This window comes from Stylophora pistillata, chromosome 6 (genome assembly GCF_964205215.1).
Source record: "Stylophora pistillata chromosome 6, jaStyPist1.2, whole genome shotgun sequence".
In the NCBI taxonomy this organism is placed as follows: Eukaryota; Metazoa; Cnidaria; class Anthozoa; order Scleractinia; family Pocilloporidae; genus Stylophora; species Stylophora pistillata.
In genome coordinates, this window is record NC_142524.1 from 15,354,720 (window position 1) to 15,376,394 (window position 21,675).

The 21,675-nt window shown below is 37.2% G+C and overlaps 1 protein-coding gene across 1 annotated transcript; it reads left to right on the forward strand.

The window, feature by feature from the left end:
* The first annotated feature begins 1,854 nt into the window (after positions 1–1,854).
* LOC111320942 (arf-GAP with coiled-coil, ANK repeat and PH domain-containing protein 3) lies at positions 1,855–21,487 on the forward strand. Its single transcript, XM_022923687.2, has 22 exons — positions 1,855–2,128; positions 4,252–4,407; positions 4,601–4,714; positions 6,123–6,215; positions 6,856–6,966; positions 7,939–8,007; positions 8,164–8,235; positions 8,659–8,768; positions 9,052–9,134; positions 9,582–9,616; positions 9,851–10,019; positions 11,519–11,645; positions 12,528–12,642; positions 13,204–13,344; positions 13,442–13,519; positions 14,288–14,332; positions 15,058–15,187; positions 15,867–16,000; positions 16,916–17,004; positions 17,621–17,768; positions 17,950–18,018; positions 19,644–21,487. The coding sequence occupies exons 1-22, from the start codon at positions 2,006–2,008 to the stop codon at positions 19,734–19,736; spliced, it is 2,304 nt and encodes a 767-aa protein (XP_022779422.2). The 5' UTR covers positions 1,855–2,005; the 3' UTR covers positions 19,737–21,487.
* The last annotated feature ends 188 nt before the right edge of the window (positions 21,488–21,675 follow it).

Consider the following 21,675-nt stretch of genomic DNA (forward strand, 5'->3'; position numbering starts at 1 on the left):
TGCGCATGTTCAAGTTCGCACTCTATTCAACCGCGTTAACCTGGGAATTACAGTACGTTCAGAAGGGCTACAAAGTTTCGAAAAGGATTCGAACTTGTACAAGAAGAATATTCACTTCGCAGAAGATGTTTCCTTCTCTCATTTTTTTGACAAAAAATCCCTATAGTCAACGCAAAAACACTTGAAAGTAGACTGTTCCTGGCATTCGTTTGGTAAAACAACGAGCACACGATAACATCAGGGGAGCGAAAAAGGCAGGAGGCTTTAGTTCAGGTCGAAAAAAGGAGAGAGGTTTGGGTCGTAGCGCGTAGGGTCCTTACGCTACCCGACCTTTTTTCCCTCCGTTTTTCGACCCAGCCCAGACCTTCTGCTTTTTCCTTTAGTCTACTTCTGTCGCCACCATTATACTTTAATTTTACTCTTGCGCTCCGTTTTAACATCTTAAGCCTGAAAAAAGAGGCTAACTTGGAAGCCATGGTTTCGCACCAACTAGCTTCGTCATTCGTGATCAGTCCAAGGTAATAACAAGATCAATCTTAACTTGGTCATTCCTTGAAACAACCCTTCATGAAGAACTAAACAACGCCATTTGATAAGCTGGGTAGCCAATAAACTCCACCCGGGAGCATTGCGCGGTGACCAAGAATGTAAGTTTGATCGACGTATTTAAGAATTTTTTTTTAACCATTCGAACTCCTGATGACTTAAGCTATCGTTAAATATATTTTACCAATAGTTTCTCTTTTTACTAGCATCCACTTTTTCGTGGTGCCCTCTATGGATGCAATCAAAGAAAGACATTTAGAACTCCCATGAGCGCATGTGCGCATTTACCAATTATAAACTCTCACTTTTAATACCTTAATAACTCTCACTTTTTAATACCCGCTAACTTTTCCCTTTTCTTTCATGGAGCTAGTTTTAGAAGCAACATTTTCAAGGTTTTCAGAAATAAAAAAAAGTGCTGGTCGAATTTCTACCTCACAGAAGGAAAAAAATCAACTCATCTGTTCTCTTGAATTCCGACCTGTTTCCGTGTAGAAACCACGCCTTCTCCCTAAACTGAAACTCAATCTCGTTCCTTCTCATTCCTTCCTTTGTAAATTGACTTTCGCTCTGTTGATTCCTTTTGAAAAAAGCTGCCATTTCCTTCCGCTAAATATTTCCCAGTCCGTTTTGTTGCTAGATTAAAGTAGTTTTGCAGTCGAAAGTTAATGGGTATTAACCGTTACTGAGAAAAATGTTTGCGTTTGCATTTATGACGTAGTGATAACGTAATAGTCACTTACATGCCTTTTAAGGAAAACGCACCTCGAGGCGTTTCACGAGCAAGTTCTGCGTGTCACCCAATGAGGGGGGATTGGGATTCTCGGGTTTGGATGATTTTTTTCCTGCGGTTTTGAGGGTTCTTCTATACCTCAATCCCCACTCCCAAATGAATGCAATTAGAAATTGAATTGAAATGTTGTCTTTTTCAGCCTCATGTAGTTGAGATAGTACTAATTTGCCCGAAAAAAAGGCAGTTCGAAAATGATTTTCTCTTGAATTCGTCTAATACAGGCCCGGTAACGACGAAATTTGAAGTGAGCGGAGCCAAAAGCAAAGGAAATTATGAATCCATGTTTACCTTTTTTAACTCGCGTTGTCTTTTTTTTTATTTATTTATTTATTTTTTTCATTTTACCCAAACACCATAGGAGTACGAGTTCCCTCAGGCTCCCCTCCCTCGCTTCTCCTATGAGCGTGCAAATTAATCTTCGTCACCCTGGTACCCTCTTTTCCCGGCAATTTTTTTTTTTTTTTTAAGAAATCCCATGATGCTCTTAGGCTCTAGGCCACAACCTGGCCAAGCTCCTAAGCTGTTTTGATGTCGGAAAATGGGGTTGGCCAGAGATATATAGGTGTAAAAAAATTTAACCCTAATTTGCATTGTTCGGCGGTGTTATAACAATTTCTTGTGAAGGGTTACTAGTCAATTTTAGCGAAAAATCCTGGACGATTGCTCATGACGTTTTACGACAACCATTACGAGGCCTCAGTGCCTGACCTCCCTGTCTACGAATTTGTTTTGGATGATAGTCCAACTTGTCATCAATCGCTGAAATACTGGACTGATCGGGCTGCTGAGGTAAGGAATTAACCGAGTCTTAGATTTCTGCGTCAATTCTCTGCCTTTTCTTTGGCGTGAAACGTAATTTCTTCCCTTTTCGATTTAATAACATACCACAAACTATGATCAAACTTTTGACTCTAATTATTATGCGACTTCTAGTTTTTTTGTCACGACGCATCGCCGAATTCGAGTCTGTCGTACTTTATTGAATGTTTCTCGGCCTCAGTTGCCATTTCGTGAGATTTTACGTGTTGACAAAAGCATGAGCACCACTTCTTTAATGAAATGTCAGTATAACTTCCTTACAGTCGCTAATAATATATCCTCAAACATATCAAGTCATATTATATAATAGTCTTTTGTTTTCAAATTAACCCGGTAATAAAAGTTTAAGAAGTCACCATTCTTTTACGATGACATTTGCAGTATGTTATCAGCTGTTTACTACGGAAAACTCTTGCACCCCACTGCTCTCGGGGGTAATAAAATCCTACCTGGGTGTTCCATTTAGAACCTTATAATCTCTTAATTAGCCCAATTTAAACAGCCAATCTCGCTCTTAACATAAAATATAGAGATAGTCAGATTTAATGAATTTGCCAAGTCTATTACTGACAGTTTCCTCTTTATTTTTTAACCATATTTCCAAAAATGTATGAAGAACTACAATTTAAAATATAATTCTGAGGCATTAGTGAACTATAACCAATAAATCGTCTAGTAGGTTCAATTTCTTGAAATGTCAGCTTTAAAATATCAAATCTATCAAACGATTACGTTAGAAATAGTTCCTCAGAAAAATTGTTGGTATAAATGCCAGCTTATCACTTAGTGCAGCACAAACTGAGGCCTGCTTCTGAAGAGTCTTAGTTTCTTTGTGGCCCTGAAGCAATATGTTTAACTTTGCATGTTATTGATGGTGTGGGTCCTTGCTGAAGAACCAGCCTTTTCTATTTTTTTTTCTATTTGAATTGATTAAATTTTAAAACTGTTACCAGTTATATGCTGATCCTGAATGAAAACACAGCAAACAAAAAAAGAATTTTCAGCACAATCTGTCACCAGAATCTTTGAGAAATGGATTCTTGAACACTAATATACCATAATTTATATGCCATTTGGCTTTAAGACAGAGGGGTAGAGCTCTGAGTGGCAAAGCTCGGAAAGGAGTGGGGTTTGACACAGTCAATTTTAGAATTTGAATCTTAACCCCAGCTTTTAATTGCAGAGATCTGATTGTTAATTCTCTCCTCTTGCTACTATATAATATTTATTTCCTTGAAAATTAGCAATGAGAATGTGGTCTCTACTCTTTATCAGCAACAACATTCATCATCACATTGGTCAAAATGTACAGCCTCGTGAGTCCATAACAAGCTTTGATAGTTGTGTGACATGTTGATACGAGCAGTATTGTCTGTACTCTTATTGATAACAGCAAATTGTCCAATCAGATTGCAACATTATTGCCTGTTGTGGTAAAATACCAGGCTCCGGTTGTTCAAAGGGCAGAGAACGCTATCCAATGGATAAATCACTATCCAGCGGATAAGTGTTACCAAAATGTACTGCGCTATCCACCGGATAGAGATTTATCCAGTGTATAGCGTTATCCATCCTTCGAACAACCAGGGCCAGATTGATAGGTCAACAGACAGTAAAAACCTGTCAAGCCCCAGCCAGACCAACACTCAAGGTCTTAAAATAACTGAGGAGAATTTGCTACCTTTCTATAATATCAAGAAATGGATAGATATTCTAGTATTCTCAGATAAGGACAAATTAAACCATAGGCCTTGTCTCCTGCAGGGTTAGGGGTAGGAGACGTTAATTAATCCCACGCACGAGATTACTGTGTGGTGGATGTCCTCCCCTGGGGTACTAGATGGGTAGGTTTAAGCTGTCACGGTGCCCCCACCTGTCAGCAAATCTAATAAATTAAATAATGTATAGATATTATAGGGAGAAATTACATGTTAATCACTTCTGGAAGTTTAAGGGTTAAGCTTGTAACTTCAAAGCATGCACAGAACCACTAAATCTGTAGGGCAAAGGATAAAAGAGATGCTTTCTTTTGTTCTTCTATTATGCAGTTATCCTGGGGTTTAAATTACATCTGGTGTTCATTTATGTATCAGGTGAGCCCAGCTCTTTCAAAACTCACTACCTCTGTGGAATCATACTTCAGTACTGGAATGCAGCACAGTAAGGCAGCAGCTGGGTTTGGTAGTGCACTGGTAGATGTTGCCAAGTCAGTAGAAAATGATAAAGACATCAGTGAACCAATAATAAAGGTAATATCACTGTTGATTCAGCAAGTACCAGTAGTTCAATAATGTTGGCTTTGTGGTAAGTTATAACTGATTATACAGACTGATGTGTGTTTGTCGATAATGTATGGATTTCATCAATCACTTCTGGGAGTTGAAAGTAAAAATATATGCCAAACTAATGATTATTGAGAAGTATGAACACATCATTGGACAGTTTGCAGACATGCTGCAAAGAATAGAATGCTATAAGGAAATGTTCCTGAGTCAAACACAGATCCTGACTCTACAACCATTAGCAGCTCTTACCAAGGAATTTGAGAAAGCTAAGGTAGGAGGATAATTCATCCAGAAATGTATTGCTCAAAATCTTGCAAAGCACTTAGCTTTAAGGTTACCATGCACCTTCAGGGGTGTCTCGCGTGCGAGCGACGTAGCGCATCCAGTTTAAACTGTAGATATCTAAACCCCTATATCAAATTATAGCTTATTGGACTAGCTATCAGACTATACCAAAAAAATTAATTGTCGAATTTTTCACGACTTCTAAATGCGAGCGCCTGAATCACCTTTTAAGAGCTACAAGTCAATGGGAATTTGTTCGATTGCTCTCAAGTTTTGACAGTAGCGAGTTTTACATATAAACAACAAAAACATGTCTCCGAATTTTTTATTTCTAAATACTTTTTTGTCAAGAGCGATTTTTGTATGATCACTCCACATTTTTTTAATCCCTAATGTTCTGTAGCTTTTCACTGAAATTGAATATGGCAAATCAGACACATTTTTGTAGCACTTTGGCCCCAGAAATGGAGGAATACGTTAAATATTAAGCAAAAAACAAGTCGCTTTAACAGGTAACATTCAAAAGGTGATTCGGCTGCTCACATTTAGAAGTTGTGAAAAATTCAACAATTTGTTTTTTTTAAAAGTTTTTGGTATAGTCTGATAGCCAGAGTCCTATAAGCTTTAATTTGATATGTGGTTTAGATATCTACAGTTTAAACCAGACACACTACATCGTTTACATGCGAGACACCCCTGAAGGTGTACAGTAACCTTAAATGGTGTAAGCGTGTTAAATAGAGAATAATGTAAAGGTAGCTTTGCCATTCATTCATCAACCTGACAGAGTGACGTGAAAGATGAGCGACTTGTCAACAGCTAATAGACAATACCAATCACACAATAAAAAGTTATCTTAATTTTACACTGGTACAGTTACAGCTTTACTTAGAGCTGGAAATCCTTGTAAAATATACGGCAGTTTACACAATTAAGCGCAACTTTGAATTCATACTTTACTGATTCCCACTATTTCTCTAATTCTTCAGTTAAATGTGGAAGGAGTGCCACTTACTTCCAAACTCACACTGTCCATTACAAAACACTTGTGATGGCTTTGCACAACCTATAACCAGGGGCCCGTTTCTCGAAAGTCCCAGTAACTTAACAGGCCCAAAGCCATGTTTTAAAATCAAAATTTAAAGGATGGGAATTCAAAGCAGCTTCGGGCACTCAAACCAGTCCTTTTTGTTTCTTTAGCTGATAGTTTTATTGTATCGTTTTCAAAACTTTTGAAATCCCCATCTTGAATGAAAACAGAACAGCTTTATGGGTCCGTTAAGTTCTCACTACTTTCGAGAAACGGGCCCCTGGTCTTTAGTGACCTTCCCTTGTTTTTGTTTCGCTCAGGTACTAAAATAATATATACCCTGGGATGTAATTGTTGATTTTAGGACCTTCAGTCTCAAATGCAAAAAGCCAGAGATGCATTGCACGTTGCTTGGGAAAAGTATTCCAGCCTTGCACACCTCAGCAATTTGCAAGAGGTATGGAATATTCACAACTAAGATTACTTTTTATGTGGGCTTCCTGTGGAAAATCCAAAGTTTGGAATTGTCGTGCAGTCATCCAATATCTTCCAAAAGGGCTCTTCCATTGTTTCTGCACAGGCACTTAATTACTATCAGGCTCCAACAATCTGAAAATTGCATGGCCATAAGGGATGTGAATAAGCCATTTTCAGCCCTCAATAGCAAACAAAGTACAATCTTATCTCCTTCATTGATGGTCAAAGCCTTTAAGGATAGACAGAACTTTTCAAAAAAAGCTTGACATGGTCACAGATGTGACAAATGGTGTTATGGCTAATATACTCGTGTTACATACAAATGTTCATAACTGGTGCTTTATTCCATTTTGGACACCCAAGTTAAAGCCAGTAGTGCAGCCTCTTGTTTGGCCTTGTTTTGATCCATAAAAGAGTGGATCATACTGACCATTTCTTGAGAGAAAACAATCTTTGAAGTCTGCTTATAGTTTGTATGAGGTAATAACTTTGTTTATATGAGGAATTCAGCCAGCTGGCAGAACCTACATTATTCTAGTCTCTGTCATATGAAACATATGAAACAATAATTCATGGTGATAAACAGAAAATGAATACACGTGACATAATTTCTTTTGCAGCCCAGTGTAGTCGACCGCCTTGCTCATGGTGTGCTACATGCCAGACATAACTACCAGCGAATTCTGCTCAAGTATGTGTCAACACTTAGAGATATTCACACTTTAAAGAAGGTAAGCTTGGTACGTTTGACACTAGGGTGATTTCAAACATGTTAGAAGAAACGATTACTACCGGTAACCAGTATGTTGTAAGTATAATGCATCTTGAGCAATAAGGTTGATTGAAAATATGCTTTTACGGATCAGGTAACTTGGAATGTGTGAATGTGTTAGTGTAGCGGTGGATGCACATGCAACATCTATTTATAGTTAGTAATAGTTATCACTAAAGGTGCTCCTGCATGCAGAATGCTGGTAGTAGTTCGAATCTGTGAATTCTTTTTCTATTATAGAGTCTGATGATCTTGTGCCCTAAGTAATCAATATTTAGGACTAATAATTTCAAGTCTGTGTATCAAAGCTTCCTCTTGTTAGTAACTGTGATCAACTGAGATTTCATCTGGTAGATAATCTCTGAATACATCATATCATCTTCATATTACATGACTCGGCCAGTCGGAGGGCCAATAACTAAAATCAACCAATCAAAATGCTCTATTGCCAGTCCAATATTCTTTAAGTATTGGACCGGGCACTGTCCCGAATGGTCCCGAATGATACCGCACTTGTGTCCCTTTGAACTTCAGCTGTATAATAAATCTCTTATTAACCAAGCTTGCTCGGGAGCGTACTGGAAGAATATCGGCCCTCGGTCTTTTTTGTACGGACCTCACTGCACTTGGTCCATACTGTCAAGACCTCTAGGGGTCCTAATAATATTAACATGGGGACTCCTAGGATGCCTCCTTGGGTTATGGCTTGTAGACCAAGACCCTGTAGGGGCAATAATAATTGTTTTCATAAATTTAGTAAAAAGATGAAAAATATACTTTTAGGGATTAAATAATGTGGAGTGTGTTGGTATAGAAGTAAATGCACTTGTAACAGCTATTTGTGATAATATTTACATAAATTGTGTCAGTCAGTATTTTTCAATTTTTTTTAAGTTTTAAGATTTGTTTTGGTTTGTTTTGGATTTTACAGGTGATTATTCTTCAAAAAGTTCTAGAGCACATGCTTGCCCAGTTTTCTTTCTTCAATTTTGCATACCAGGTATGGCATTGCAAATAAACTTGTGACTCTCCTAAGTGTATACTACTGAGTGTTTTTATTTTAAAGCAAGTACTGGCTTTCATTCTTTATAACAAATTTTGATACATGCATGTAGACTGCAGCAATATATTATTCTGAGGAAACTTTTTCTTACAGACATTGAAAGATGTAGAGCCATATATGAATGATCTTTTCAAAGAACTGCAAAACACACATGCCAGACTAGAGGTAAGTTGGACTGACAGAAGCTCTAATCTGGGAACATTGTTCATGAAATCTGGACTTTGTTGGTGTAAGATTACAAATTTAATTGGAACTAGAGCAACAGAAAACTGTTCATGTTATGCATCTTGATAAAATTAATGTGTCCTACTGCCAGATATTTATCACCGGCAAGATCTCAATTCTTATCACTATCTGGCAGAAATATCTATTACAGTGTTTGTTCTGAAAATTTGACTTTGAATCAAGCATTCCCTGTGAATTAAGCAAAAACCTCTTGGTATTCTTTTCATTGTGGTTATCATCTGCAACTGGTTTAAACATGTTGAAATTGAGAGTAGAAATACCTAATCGTGTACTCATGGAAGCATTAGGGTCAATGAGGTAAAATCAATCAAATTTGATAACTGCATGAGTTACTCTCTCCAGGAAAATCTGCAAAATGATGAGGATATTCAGGCAGCAAGTGAGGCAGATATTCTCTCTCTATATCAGAAGGATGCTCAGTCGTTTGCAGAGCCACAGACCACTGTTCTTGGGTAATTACAACCTTAGTTATTTTATATAGTATGTTATATTAGTTCAGATTGCTAAATCCAAACTCACAGCTCCATAAGTTAGTGTAAGTTTGTATCTCAATTTTCCAAACCTTTGCATGTTTTAGCATGCATTTAGACTGAATTGGGTGACTCAGTACGGAGAAGTTGTGATTTACTTTCAAAAAGACTTGCTACATTCAACAGTTGGTGGTGTGATAATTCACTAATAAAAGAGTGCAAAAAATTTAGTGATACTCTTATCTTTGATGTGTATTCATTTTAGGTCTGCAGCATTGGGCCATTCTGTCAACACTGTGAATGCACAAGCAGGAAAATTCTTCAACAGAATTGGGGATTTGATTCAAGGTAGTATAATGGCAGGTGTAATAAACTTCTCTTTTCTTGCTCCCCATAATCTTTGTAATCGTTATTATCTTTCTGATTTATGTTGAAATTTATTTACGTTCAAAATGAAATGTTACATTCCCTGTCCTACAGACTGCGCCATCTTCTTTGCTAAGGGCGTGACCACCATGAATACTGCACTTTAATGCTGATTGAGATTAATTTATTTTGTGCTGCCTGTGTTAATATGCTTGAATCCTTGTCTAACTTTTTGTTAATTCAAATTATTTTGTCATACAAGGAATTAAACAATTCTGAGTAAGCTTGTTGTACAGCTGTGTGAACTCTCTATAGTTTCAAACAGCTAAACCGTCCTTCAGTTATGAACCTTTCCATGTGACGTGAATCTTTGCATCTTGAATTTTCTAAGAGCATGTTAAATTATTGATCAGAAATTTTGTCTTACAGGATCCAAGAAATCTGGCAAAGATCACCCACATCAGGTATGGGAGATTCTCTCCTTCTTTCCTCTTCTTCTGAAATACATGCTCTGAGATTTTTGTGAGGGTCCTTGCAATACAAGCCATTTAGTTCACTTGGAACTTTTTGATTGTTTGTATTCATGAATTGCCACTTCCACTTGCAAGAATACGAGTAATTGGGAAAAGCATGTAGATTTCACGTTTTTCTCTGACTAGAGACTCATTCATCTGCCTTTGGTGTTTAACTTGTTTTAGGATCAGGAGTGGGAGGTAGTTGAAAAACCTAAGCTTTCTTCATCTCCACAAGTCACCAGAAAGGGTGATGTGTCGTCATCTTCAGAGGGAAAACCCCAACCTGAACGACCATCTAGTCTGCCATCCTCCCCTGCCAAGAAAAAGGAGAACTCCTCAACTAGTCCTGAAGGTTTGTACAAGAATATAAGCTTTGAGTGCTTTCTAAGGTTGTTTATCTTTAACTTGGTAGGTAAACTCCATTTTTTGATGATTGATATGTGGAGAGTCCATATAGTTAATTGACTGATAACAGGCTTTTTGTTTGCTGATTTCTTAAAATGTGTTGTAGTGTTAGTTGTCTTACCTACATCTTTAGTACCAATTTACCTCACTGACATTCTATAAGCTGTCCTTGTTCAATGGAAATCTGAACAGCTGTACTGCAGTACATTGCTGCTAGTTTAAGATTAAGAGATGGTTATGAAGCTAAATACATTAAATTTTTAAAGAATTGTTAAATACTCGTAAAAAATTTGTGGCTGGTGTGATGGCATCTTTCATCCTGGCTAAGAGACTTGTTACTGGACAGATTTTCTGTATTTAGTTCTTAGTAACGGAGTGGGAGGTCTGTATGGGAGAATCTTGACCGAGGTCGCCAGTACAGACCGAACAAGGTCAAGATTCTCCCATACAGACCGACCTAGCTCGGTATATGGCTGTGTCTTATGTGCCAGTTTTTTTATATTCTTTTTGCCTTTTTTTTCTAGACCGGTCTTGATGCTGATCCAGATGGGAAAATCTAGATCGCTTTCAATATTGATTTCAGCCAATCAAATTCGTGAATTCGGTAGTTCCCAGTCCTTGTGAGACACAGCCATATAATAATATTAAGAAATATTGAACAGAAATAATTTTGTTACATCTGCTTGTCTAGGTTTAAGCTAGTAGCCAAAGTCATCACATTGTGTTCTTGGTTAAGTATCTTGTGTAAGAACCCAACACAGTGACTTTGGCCATGGCTGGAGAGCATACAGACCTTTTAATTAGGCCGGAGTCCAACTTAGTTACCATAAGGCAACTGTCTCTCGCTGCATTCTGTGGCAAGTTAGACACTTTCATCAGTAGCTCTTCTTTTCATTAAGAGTGTAAATGGTTCCCAGTAGCTGCATGGCTAAAGGGCTTCCACTACTCAAAAATTTGCTGATTGAAGTTTATCTAGGAAATACTTAATATTTAGTTGCAATGAATATATATGAAGTTCATATATTTTGAACTGCGGTATTAAATACGTATGATGCACTATCCTTTGCAGTAGATAGCGCTATTTATGCAATAGCGAAAATCAGACCTGAAAAAAATCAGGCCTGTACAGGATTCGAACCACTGACCTCTGCAATACTAGTGCAGCGCTCTACCAATTGAGCCAACAAGCCAACTGGGAGCAGGCCGTTAAGTTGATTCATAATAAACCCGTGACGATAAATCAGATGCAATGAATATATATGAAGTTCATATATTTTGAACTGCGGTATTAAATACATATGATGCACGATCCTTCGCAGTAGATAGCTCTATTTATGCAATAGCGAAAATCAGACCTGAAAAAAATCAGGCCTGTACGGGCCTGTACGTTAATATTTAGTATTGCATCCCAGAAGACAGTAATTGTTCTCTTAATTTGCATGTTAGGTACCGATGATGCTCAAGATAAAGTCATTAAAGTTGTACCAGATGATCTTCTCAGTCCAAGTTCTGAAGTCACACCACAGGACAACAATGCAGAGCAAACACAAGGAGATGGACCAAGAACTGTCAAGTAAGGACAGAGCCACTTTAATGCTGATTAAAAGTCACTTGATGTGTTAAGTAGAATAAAGTAAGATAAGTTGGTTTTAATTCAACTGAGTTCATAAAGTAAAGTGGCCCTCCACTCATAGAGAATTTCTAAGGCTGACATTTGAAGCAATTTAGCATTCATTAGAGCTATAATGCTTGAAACATCAGTTGTAGAAACTCTCTTTGGTGGCCAATTTACATTCATTTATCAACTCAGTTGATTAAACCAAATTATCTTGTAAGGCCCCACTGACGCAGCACCAAAATTTCTTTTCAGAAACTTCCACCCTTTCAGGGGCGTAGCTTCCATTTACACACATATGCTTGTGTGTTCAGCTGAAATATGGAAGAAAAAAAAAATTTTTTATTCCCTTATAGCATTTGTCACAGTTACCATAAAATAGGACGGATTTTTAAATTTCGAATTATACTGGCGAGTGTGTTTGTTTTTCTAGTATCTTTTTTACCCCCATTTTGTTGTAGGTTACTGAAAACTCCAGAGATGGGTAAAATAACTAACTAATGACTGACTTTTCTGTTGCATTTAGTTATCAAAAAGTTCCGCAGAAATACCAGTAGTTGGAAATGGCATTTCCAAGACCATAAATTTCAAAATTTTCTGGGGGAGCATGCCCTCAGACCCCTCTAGTTTGGGGACAGCCTTTGGCACTCCCAATTTCCACACTGTATGCACACCTTCAAAATCTCATGCCACACCAGCCCTGCCTTTAGAGTAAAGTAGTATGTATTTACTTAATGGTTTTGTAATAAAGTGTATCATCACTAAGAATTCAAAGCTAAACTGTCCTATGATATGTTTCTTTTTTTTTTAAATTAATTTTTCCAAATGTCTTTATTTCAGAGTATCAACAGGAGAAGGAACTCAAGTTACCTCTTCACATGGATGGGAGCAATGTAAAAGAGGTTATCTTAGGATAAAACAGAAAGGCTTTCCCAAATCAAGATGGCCACTCCTGGTAGGAGTGTTTTATTCTGCACAAAAGTATTGATCAACATTTGTTACCAAAACAATTATAGACTTTAGACCAAATCAAAGGCTCCTTGGAGCTATCTGATGGTTTGTTATAATTATTCAATGAAGTGGTGAAAAATTTGACCCTTCTAATTTTGATTGATGGCTAAAGTGATGCTGAAAATTCAACTTGTGCCCCAAAAAGTAATAAAATCAAAACGTATGATAAAATTCTGACTACTCTAAGAAGATCCATGCAACCAAACCAGGTGTGAAAATAGCTCACAAGGTGATTGTGTCACAAAAAGAGAGGTTAAATCCCATGACTCTGGGGACAGAAACAAACCTAGAAGGGGAGGCTGGGGATAAAGAATTTAATTCAGGTTTTAATGCATAAAAATGATTTTCTAATAGATAGAATGGAGTGAGTGAATGAATTTTAGGTCCATTAGGTAAGGAGCAGTGTTTATGATGTGTATATAGCATGTACATGTCGCAAATACTGTAGCAGAGATAATTAGTAAGTTTTAATTGCTCCCACACTAAGTTTTTCATCCTTTATCAGTACTTTATTGTAGACCAAAAAGATGGAAGGCTGTTGGCCCAAGGTCAAGAGCAGATCAGTCCATCAGTTATGGAAAATCTGATTCTTTGTACAGTAAAGTTTTGTACTGCAGGAGATGCTGACAGAAATAACTGTTTTCAGGTGACTAATAATTTATGTGACTTATTTAAAAAGGTTTTTCCTTTTTGTAAAAAGAAAACATTCTGTATTTCTCCTGATTTTTTTTTTGTCTCTGCAGCTCATTTCTCCAAGTAGTGAAAGAATATTCCAGGCAGTAACAGATCAAGAAGTACAAGAGTGGGTAACAGCCATTCAGGCAAGTCAATGTTATCTTACATTTTCAAATGATATTTATTAATAAAAACATTTGATCGAGATTAGTTTTATTCTCTCACATCCCAGGGTTTTCTTTTAATTTGTGTGATATTAATGCAACTCATTTTTACAAGCTCAAGTTGAATACGCTTATTGGATGGTTGTGTCTGAGGCAAAGGGGGAAATTGCAGAAGGCATAATACAGATCAATTGCACTTGAGCCTGTAATTAATTGATGTATGCGTCATTGACCCAGTGTGTGAGGTCAGGGTGGCTGGTTCTCGGCCAAATTCTTTTCTGCCTTTTTGTGGTCCTAAGGAGGCTAGTGTCCAGCCTTTTTGACCAAAGAAGCTTGGTCAATAAAATATTTATTATACACCAAAAAGATTTTGCTTTAATAAGAATCAAGAATGACTTGTTTCTTTCAAGAGCTAGGACAGAAAGCCAACTGTGTTAGTTAATTAAGCACAATAAACCCACAAGATTTGTCTATGTTTCCCTTGTTTTGACAGTTTTCTGCCACATTGTGCAATTTCATCACCTCCATTGTCCAAAAATAACCAACTTTGTAAGTTTGCACCAAGCATTTTTTTCTTGCTCAGGATCAAACTGCTCAATCCTGGCCCATTTTGCCTGCTCAGGTGGCCAATCAGAACACAGGATTTGTATAGCTATATAATTATAGCAGCTGTATAATAGTATTGTTTAGCTATTGTTTTTTATCAATTTTTTTTTAATTTTTACTTTTTGTCCATTTTTTTCCCACCAGAAAGCAACTGCTGATGCATTAAGAAATTCAAAAGCAAAATTACAGGTAAATACAAGCAGTACTTGTTAAACTAGTAACATAATGGTTTGAACCAAAGAATAATGGATGGTCATGTAGTCTGTAGTCCTAAGGAGGACTGTTGCCAGCCACATTAACCAACATTTCTTTCATCAACCTGAGTATAAGCCATCATCAGGGTCAAAAGAGGAGTTTTTTACAGCTAAGAATTACATGCCAAAAGAATGAGGGTTATTCTGATTGGTCAGTTTTGCCATTATATAAGCTGTGTGATATTTGGCTGTAAGGGAAAAATTATTTATCTCTGCAGTTGCAAATTTTCCTGACAATACAGTAGAACATCATGCAGTAAATGGCTTGAACCCGGGGGTAACATGTGAAGGTGTAGTCTGATCGTCTGGGTGAGTGTAGTCCTGAGAAGGACTGTTGTCGGTGGTAGTGACTCACGTTTCGACGACCTGTGCGGAAGTCATCATCAGAGTCAAGTGAATGATTTTTGTCAGTAGAATGTTCTTATTCCAGTTCGTGTTCTTATTCCACGAACTGGAATAAGAACATTCTACTGACAACAATCATTCACTTGACTCTGATGATGACTTCTGCACAGGTTGTCGAAATGTCAGTCACTGCCACCGACAACAGTCCTTCTCAGGACTACACTCACCTGGACGATCAGACTACACCTTCACAGTAGAACATCAACTGAAATTTCTACATGATATTCAACCAGTAGTCTATTTTTCTTCCATCAGTCTCTTGCCAGATCACAAGTAGACAGATCTAGCCAGTCAGCCAATACGAAGAAAGTATATGCACTTGATGCATCACAGCGAATAAGAAAAGTAGATGGAAACTCATACTGTGCAGACTGCTCAACACCAAGTATGGAGTATCATTAACTTAATCTGATGACCAATTTTTATCCCCTCCTTTTACCATTTTTGTATATTGTAATTAGATGACTGAGGAAAACTGTGTGGGAAATGTGAAAGAAAAATTTTCTCAACCTTACTGATACAAAATGTGTTTCAAGAAGATTTAGGGTAGCTTGGAAACTTTACTAAGCTATTTGAAAATTCAAGTAGGATTGGCATTAGAAAATGTAATAGAATCTGATGCATGGTCTGAACTGATTGGGTGGCTGAAATGAATTGTGCTAGCATTGCAACATGCCCTTCTATAGGGGTTTGGGGTATGTTTCCCTGGAAATATTTAAGACATGTTTTCCAGCATTCTGGGACATGTTTGAATATTGATACAAGAGTGCATTCTTTGATCACAATTCAAAAAAGGTCTGACAGCGAGCAGGTTTCTGCCTGACCTACCAGCTTCAATAACAACCATGTTTAAGGCAAAATTTCAAACTGTGGTTGTGAAGTGAATGATGTAAAGAAATGTTTATGTGAAAACTCCTGATTTTGTTCAAATGAAGTGAAGTGATTTGATAATTGATTCAATTCCCTTTTCAAAACAAGTTGTGAGTCTTTTAACCTTTCCTCTGGTCAATGAAAAATAACAAATTAAAAGCCAATTCCTATTAAATTTTTTTTTCTCTTTTTAGGACCAGACTGGGCAAGTATAAACCTTGGAATCTTAGTTTGCATCGAATGTTCTGGAATTCATCGTAGCCTGGGAGTGCATGTGTCTAAAGTAAGATCACTGACGTTAGACAAATGGGAGGAGCAAACTGTTAAGGTATAGGTTCATAGTAAATGAAATTTATTACATGGTTAGGTAGTCCTGATTGGTTTGTACTTGGTCTGTATTTTGCTGTATGGACTGTTTCCACAGAAATGGGGATGGCCGTGTATTTTTCCTCCCGATGACAGCAAATGGGAAATTAAGAAGTTTGGTCTGAGTGGCATATAGTAAACTACTGGTACACACTAACCTCGCTCGCTCCACAGTGCCACAACCTTGGGCCAACATTCCCAAGCATGGCCCTCAATCTCCATTCATGAGAAGTTCATATTTTAAGATCACTGTGTCAAAATGTGCACCCACTTAACCTGGTTAACTATTTGTCTGATCTCTATGCATTTAAATTGTGGAATAAGCCATATTAGTGGTGGGAGGAGACTTGTACATATCAATTTGAAATCACTTGCCTGTGGTGTGTCATTCACAAATTTAAATTTAGTACAGTAACTAAAACCCCCACATGGAAGAAACTATAATGAGATTATATGGGAAAATTCATTACTTGATAAGGGAATTCTGCATTTAATTGCACCACGCAAAAACCAATATTGCACAGTCAAATGGCGAAGTGATGAGTGTGATATCAGTTTTCAAGTGCAATTTAGTGCAGAATTCACGAGTCAAGTTATGGATTTTCCTTAAATCGCATAATTGAATCAAAATAAGAAAAAAAAGGTAAACAGCATTACCCATACTTGTTATGTATACTAGATGTGAAACAATATCACTTAGCCTCCTTTTCACCTTGTGATTCCATGCTAAATACCTCACTTTGATAACTAATCAATGTGAGATTTTATTCAATGATGTGATTCTATTGTATACTCTTGTATTACAGATGTACTAAACTAATGGTTGTCTAAATTAATTGTTGCTTTTTTTTTTTTTTTCTGTTTTTCTTTTTTTTAGTTTATGGAAGGAATGGGTAACAGTAAAGTGAATAGGATATCTGAAGGCAAGCTTGGAGAATATCAGAAACCCACAAGAGATTGTGCAAAGTAAGTTATATTTGAAGAATAATTATCGTACACAAAAAAAGAAAATGCTCAAATTCAAACAAGATTTTAGTGTTCTCACTTATTTCAAGCACAACAGGTTGAAGAAAATTTCAAAATGGTAGAACTGTTCTTCAAAGTGTTGAATTTTCTTGAATTTCAAGAGATTTTAGGCAATGTTACTTGAGGTGGTAAATTTGATTGGTTACTGTCAAAAAAGAAGAACAATGAACAAGAAATCAGTGCCACACAATGATACTGTGCAGACTTAAAAGTTAAGCTTGTTATTATAATGACACAGTACACTCTGAGCTCTCCAGAAGCATTCAGCAGGGGGCCTTTTCATGGGCCTCTCTCTTCTTGAATGTAGGTTACTTTAATTTGATTTAACAGTGATAAAATACCTGTCTCGATCAAAGATGAATTTTCACCTTTGCTCGCTAGAGTTTTCTTATGGATGCATGGCTACTGAAAAATCTCTGGAGAACACTTCACCCTAAGACATGTGTGAGATGGACACCTTTTAAATGTATGCACCAGCAGGGGTACTGGGAATGTTTGCTTTTTACAGGTTTCACTGTCATCATAGCAGTATACAACTTACTTCGATTCTTTGCAGGGAGGAAAGGCAAAATTTCATTCGTTTGAAGTACATTGACCGACAATTTTCCATTCCTGAGGACAGCTCAGATAAGGAGATTGTAGAAGTGATGAAAAACAGACCACCAGGAGAAGGCGAAGATGAACTTTTTAATGATTCTGCAGAGGTATAGAGACACTGATAAGGAAGCTTTCATCAAAATGGTTTTTGTGATGCTAAAATTTCATTTATAGCATTGACTATGCTCCTTTTCTTGTAAAACATGATAAATGTAAGTTGGATCACTGTGATTTTTGGGGGTTGATTTGCTTTACAAGGACCTGATTCCATGCATTATTTTATTGCAGTTCCTTGACTTTCTACAAGAGAGAAGCCTTCATGGAGCTAGCCCAGTCTGCCTTGTGGAAGACTGTAAGGTATTTTGTTTCAGACCTGAAAAAACGATTATGAATTTAATTTTCAAAAAGGAACAAGTACCAATTACCATAAGCAAATGCAAAAGGTAACTTGATTTGAAATGTCAAGGTATAGAACTTATTATAATATAATTATACTAAATAACCCACTGGCATGATGATTCCCAAGACTAGAATTTTTTTCTGCAAAACAAACAATTGGTTAGAAAGCAAAAGTTGGCTAACCTGTTAGATTTGAAGGAGAAATCTTTTAAGTATGCTTCTCTAGGAAGTCTCCCATCCAGAAGGTCACAGGTTTTCACATAGAGAAGTACCACTAACTCCCAAGATCTGATTTTCAATTCTCCCCTCTGGCCATACCAGATATTTCCTTGTAAATTAGGTATGAGAATTTGGTGTTAGATCAAAATAACAACTTCTACGTGATAAGTTTAAGTATTCTCATTATCTGTTGGGTACATGATGTATGGACATCACTTTCAAGAGTTAAAGGGTTAAATAAGCCCCCTCTCTAATGAGCCTCTTCAATTAGCTCCTCTTTAGTTAGGACCTCTGTTCAATAAGCCCCCTCTCTAATGAGCCTCTTCGATTAGCTCCTCTTTAGTTAGGACCTCTGTTCAATAAGCCCCCTCTCTAATGAGCCTCTTCAATTAGCTCCTCTTTAGTTAGGACCTCTGTTCAATAAGCCCCCTCTCTAATGAGCCTCTTCAATTAGCTCCTCTTTAGTTGAGACCTCTGTTCAATAAGTCCCCTCTCTAATGAGCCTCTTCAATTAGCTCCTCTTTAGTTAAGACCTCTGTTCAATAAGCCCCCTCTCTAATGAGCCTCTTCAATTAGCTCCTCTTTAGTTAAGACCTCTGTTCAATAAGCCCCCTCTCTAATGAGCCTCTTCAATTAGCTTCTCTTTAGTTAAGACCTCTGTTCAATAAGCCCCCTCTCTAATGAGCCTCTTCAATTAGCTCCTCTTTAGTTAAGACCTCTGTTCAATAAGCCCCCTCTCTAATGAGCCTCTTCAATTAGCTCCTCTTTAGTTAAGACCTCTGTTCAATAAGCCCCCTCTCTAATGAGCCTCTTCGATTAGCTTCTCTTTAGTTAGGACCTCTGTTCAATAAGCCCCCTCTCTAATGAGCCTCTTCAATTAGCTCCTCTTTAGTTAGGACCTCTGTTCAATAAGCCCCCTCTCTAATGAGCCTCTTCAATTAGCTCCTCTTTAGTTGAGACCTCTGTTCAATAAGTCCCCTCTCTAATGAGCCTCTTCAATTAGCTCCTCTTTAGTTAAGACCTCTGTTCAATAAGCCCCCTCTCTAATGAGCCTCTTCAATTAGCTCCTCTTTAGTTAAGACCTCTGTTCAATAAGCCCCCTCTCTAATGAGCCTCTTCAATTAGCTTCTCTTTAGTTAAGACCTCTGTTCAATAAGCCCCCTCTCTAATGAGCCTCTTCAATTAGCTCCTCTTTAGTTAAGACCTCTGTTCAATAAGCCCCCTCTCTAATGAGCCTCTTCAATTAGCTCCTCATTAGTTAGGACCTCTGTTCAATAAGCCCCCTCTCTAATGAGCCTCGTCAATTAGCTCCTCTGTAGTTAGGACCTCTGTTCAATGAGCCCCCTTTCTTTTTTTTTCTACAGGAATGTCCTCCATCGTCTTGTATCCATAAAGGAAAGTTTGCCTCATCTCAGCTGATTGTCTCACCTGAAGAAGGAGAAGAAAGTGAATGTTAGCACACAATGAAAATTATGGACTAATGTGAGATACTGCTGCAATAACTGTAATGTTATTTAATAATTTAATTGTTCTGTGCCAAGAAATGAAGGTGTAGTTGAAATGTAATAATCAAAATAATGTGAAGGGTTTATCACTCTAATGAACTTATTGTCAGTAATGATCAATTCAAACCAGCTTAGTTTGATGGTGTGACACAAGTGTCACACTATGTCACACAAGGTACTTTGTACCACAATGTTGGGTGAAAACTCAAGAAACAAAGGAGATGGATTGTATTTAATTAGTAACGGTTAACTTTAGCAACGTGACTCGCGTACCAAATGTCGCAGTATAATGAAAACAAATTTACTTCATAAAATTCTGTACAGTAGAGTCTGATGTGCAGCATGCAAAGTATAGACTGTGATTTCCCATAACCTCTGTGAACTGCTTGACAAGCTCAACTTAGAAATTATTGGAAAAAGGAATGCTGGAAGAATCCTGTACAAAAAGGATTGTCAATTACTATTTTATCCTATAAGCTATCACAATGAATTCAGACAGAGGCAGATGTTAACATTATTAATTTGCTCAAAGTAAAGAAGGTTATTTTTAAAATATAAAAACTGTGCAAATTGTTTCAAGGGGTGAACATGACTGTTGATCAGAACTGATAATATTGTTATAAATTATTTAAGATAGGTTTTTTTTTAAAAAAAGGTCTGTTCCATGCTGAGATCTTGGGTTTTGATAAAATGAAGCATTAAAATTAATAGTGATGGGTTACAAAAATCCAGCATAGACTATCAAAAAAATTGTCATGAGCTGAGTAGGACAGTTGACTGCTACAACATCCCTGAAGCACATAGATTTTAATGCAATTTTACTGGGAAAGTCATTTCTCTTTTCCCTGCCTGGGTGCAACTTCTCAACCCAGCCATTATGAGAATCAATCCTAAAGAAACAGGGGTTTCAATAACTTTTGCTATAAACTGCTGCCAATGGTGTGTAATAAGGCCCCTTTACCTGTAAGGGTCAGGGGGCATGCTCCCTCAGGGAAAATTTGAAATCTAGAAGATCAGAAATGTAATTTCCAACATCAAAAAGAGTGCTTGCTGGCTAAACAGACAGTAGTGATTGGTCTTACAGACTGCTGGTAACCAGCCCCTAGAGAAACCCCTATAGAATCCAGAGATACCTGGTAGTTGGAGTTTTAATGGAGGTATTATTTATTTTAATAAATTAATTTGATTGGGTACCATGTCACCATGCCTCAATGGTGATTGGCTTGAGTGAAGAAAAAAAAAGGAAAAAAATCTTGTGACTAAGGTGGTTCATGGATGCTTTTTGGAGGAAAGGGATTGACATATAACAAGTCTTCAAGAATTTCTAGACAGCAGGGGCCTGTTCCTGCAAAGTCATGGTAACTTTACAGTGTAATATTTCTAAATTTAATTCTATGGAATGATAATGCAAGTCTTAGCTCATGCACTGGTCTTACCTGTTTCTTTTCCTGATGTCTCTATTGTTTCAATTTGAAATAAGTCAAAATCTTGATCTTCAATGAAACACACCAAACAAAAGTGGCTTTTTGGGCCTGCATTTTAAGTCAGTTTGTCTTTTAAGAAAGACACACCAGGATTGACATGCAGTGAGCCCACAATTTCTTTTCAGTCCTTTCAGAGTGAAAATATGATGTAACACATCAAGTAAATTTGAACCACCATTATATGTTAAAGTTAACTTAATAAAGTGTTGGAAACTCTCAGTTCCTTGGTCTGTTGTCTGTTGTGCAATTAGTTCCTCACTGACATCATGTTGCTGGTAAATTTCCTGTTAAAACCAAATTCTACTTTGCCTGTTCATTAGTGATATATTTTTCTTAAACTTATGGTTGCTACAGTCTTTAGTTTATGAAAATTCCATGATCTTTTTCCATTGTTCAAAGGGTGGGTG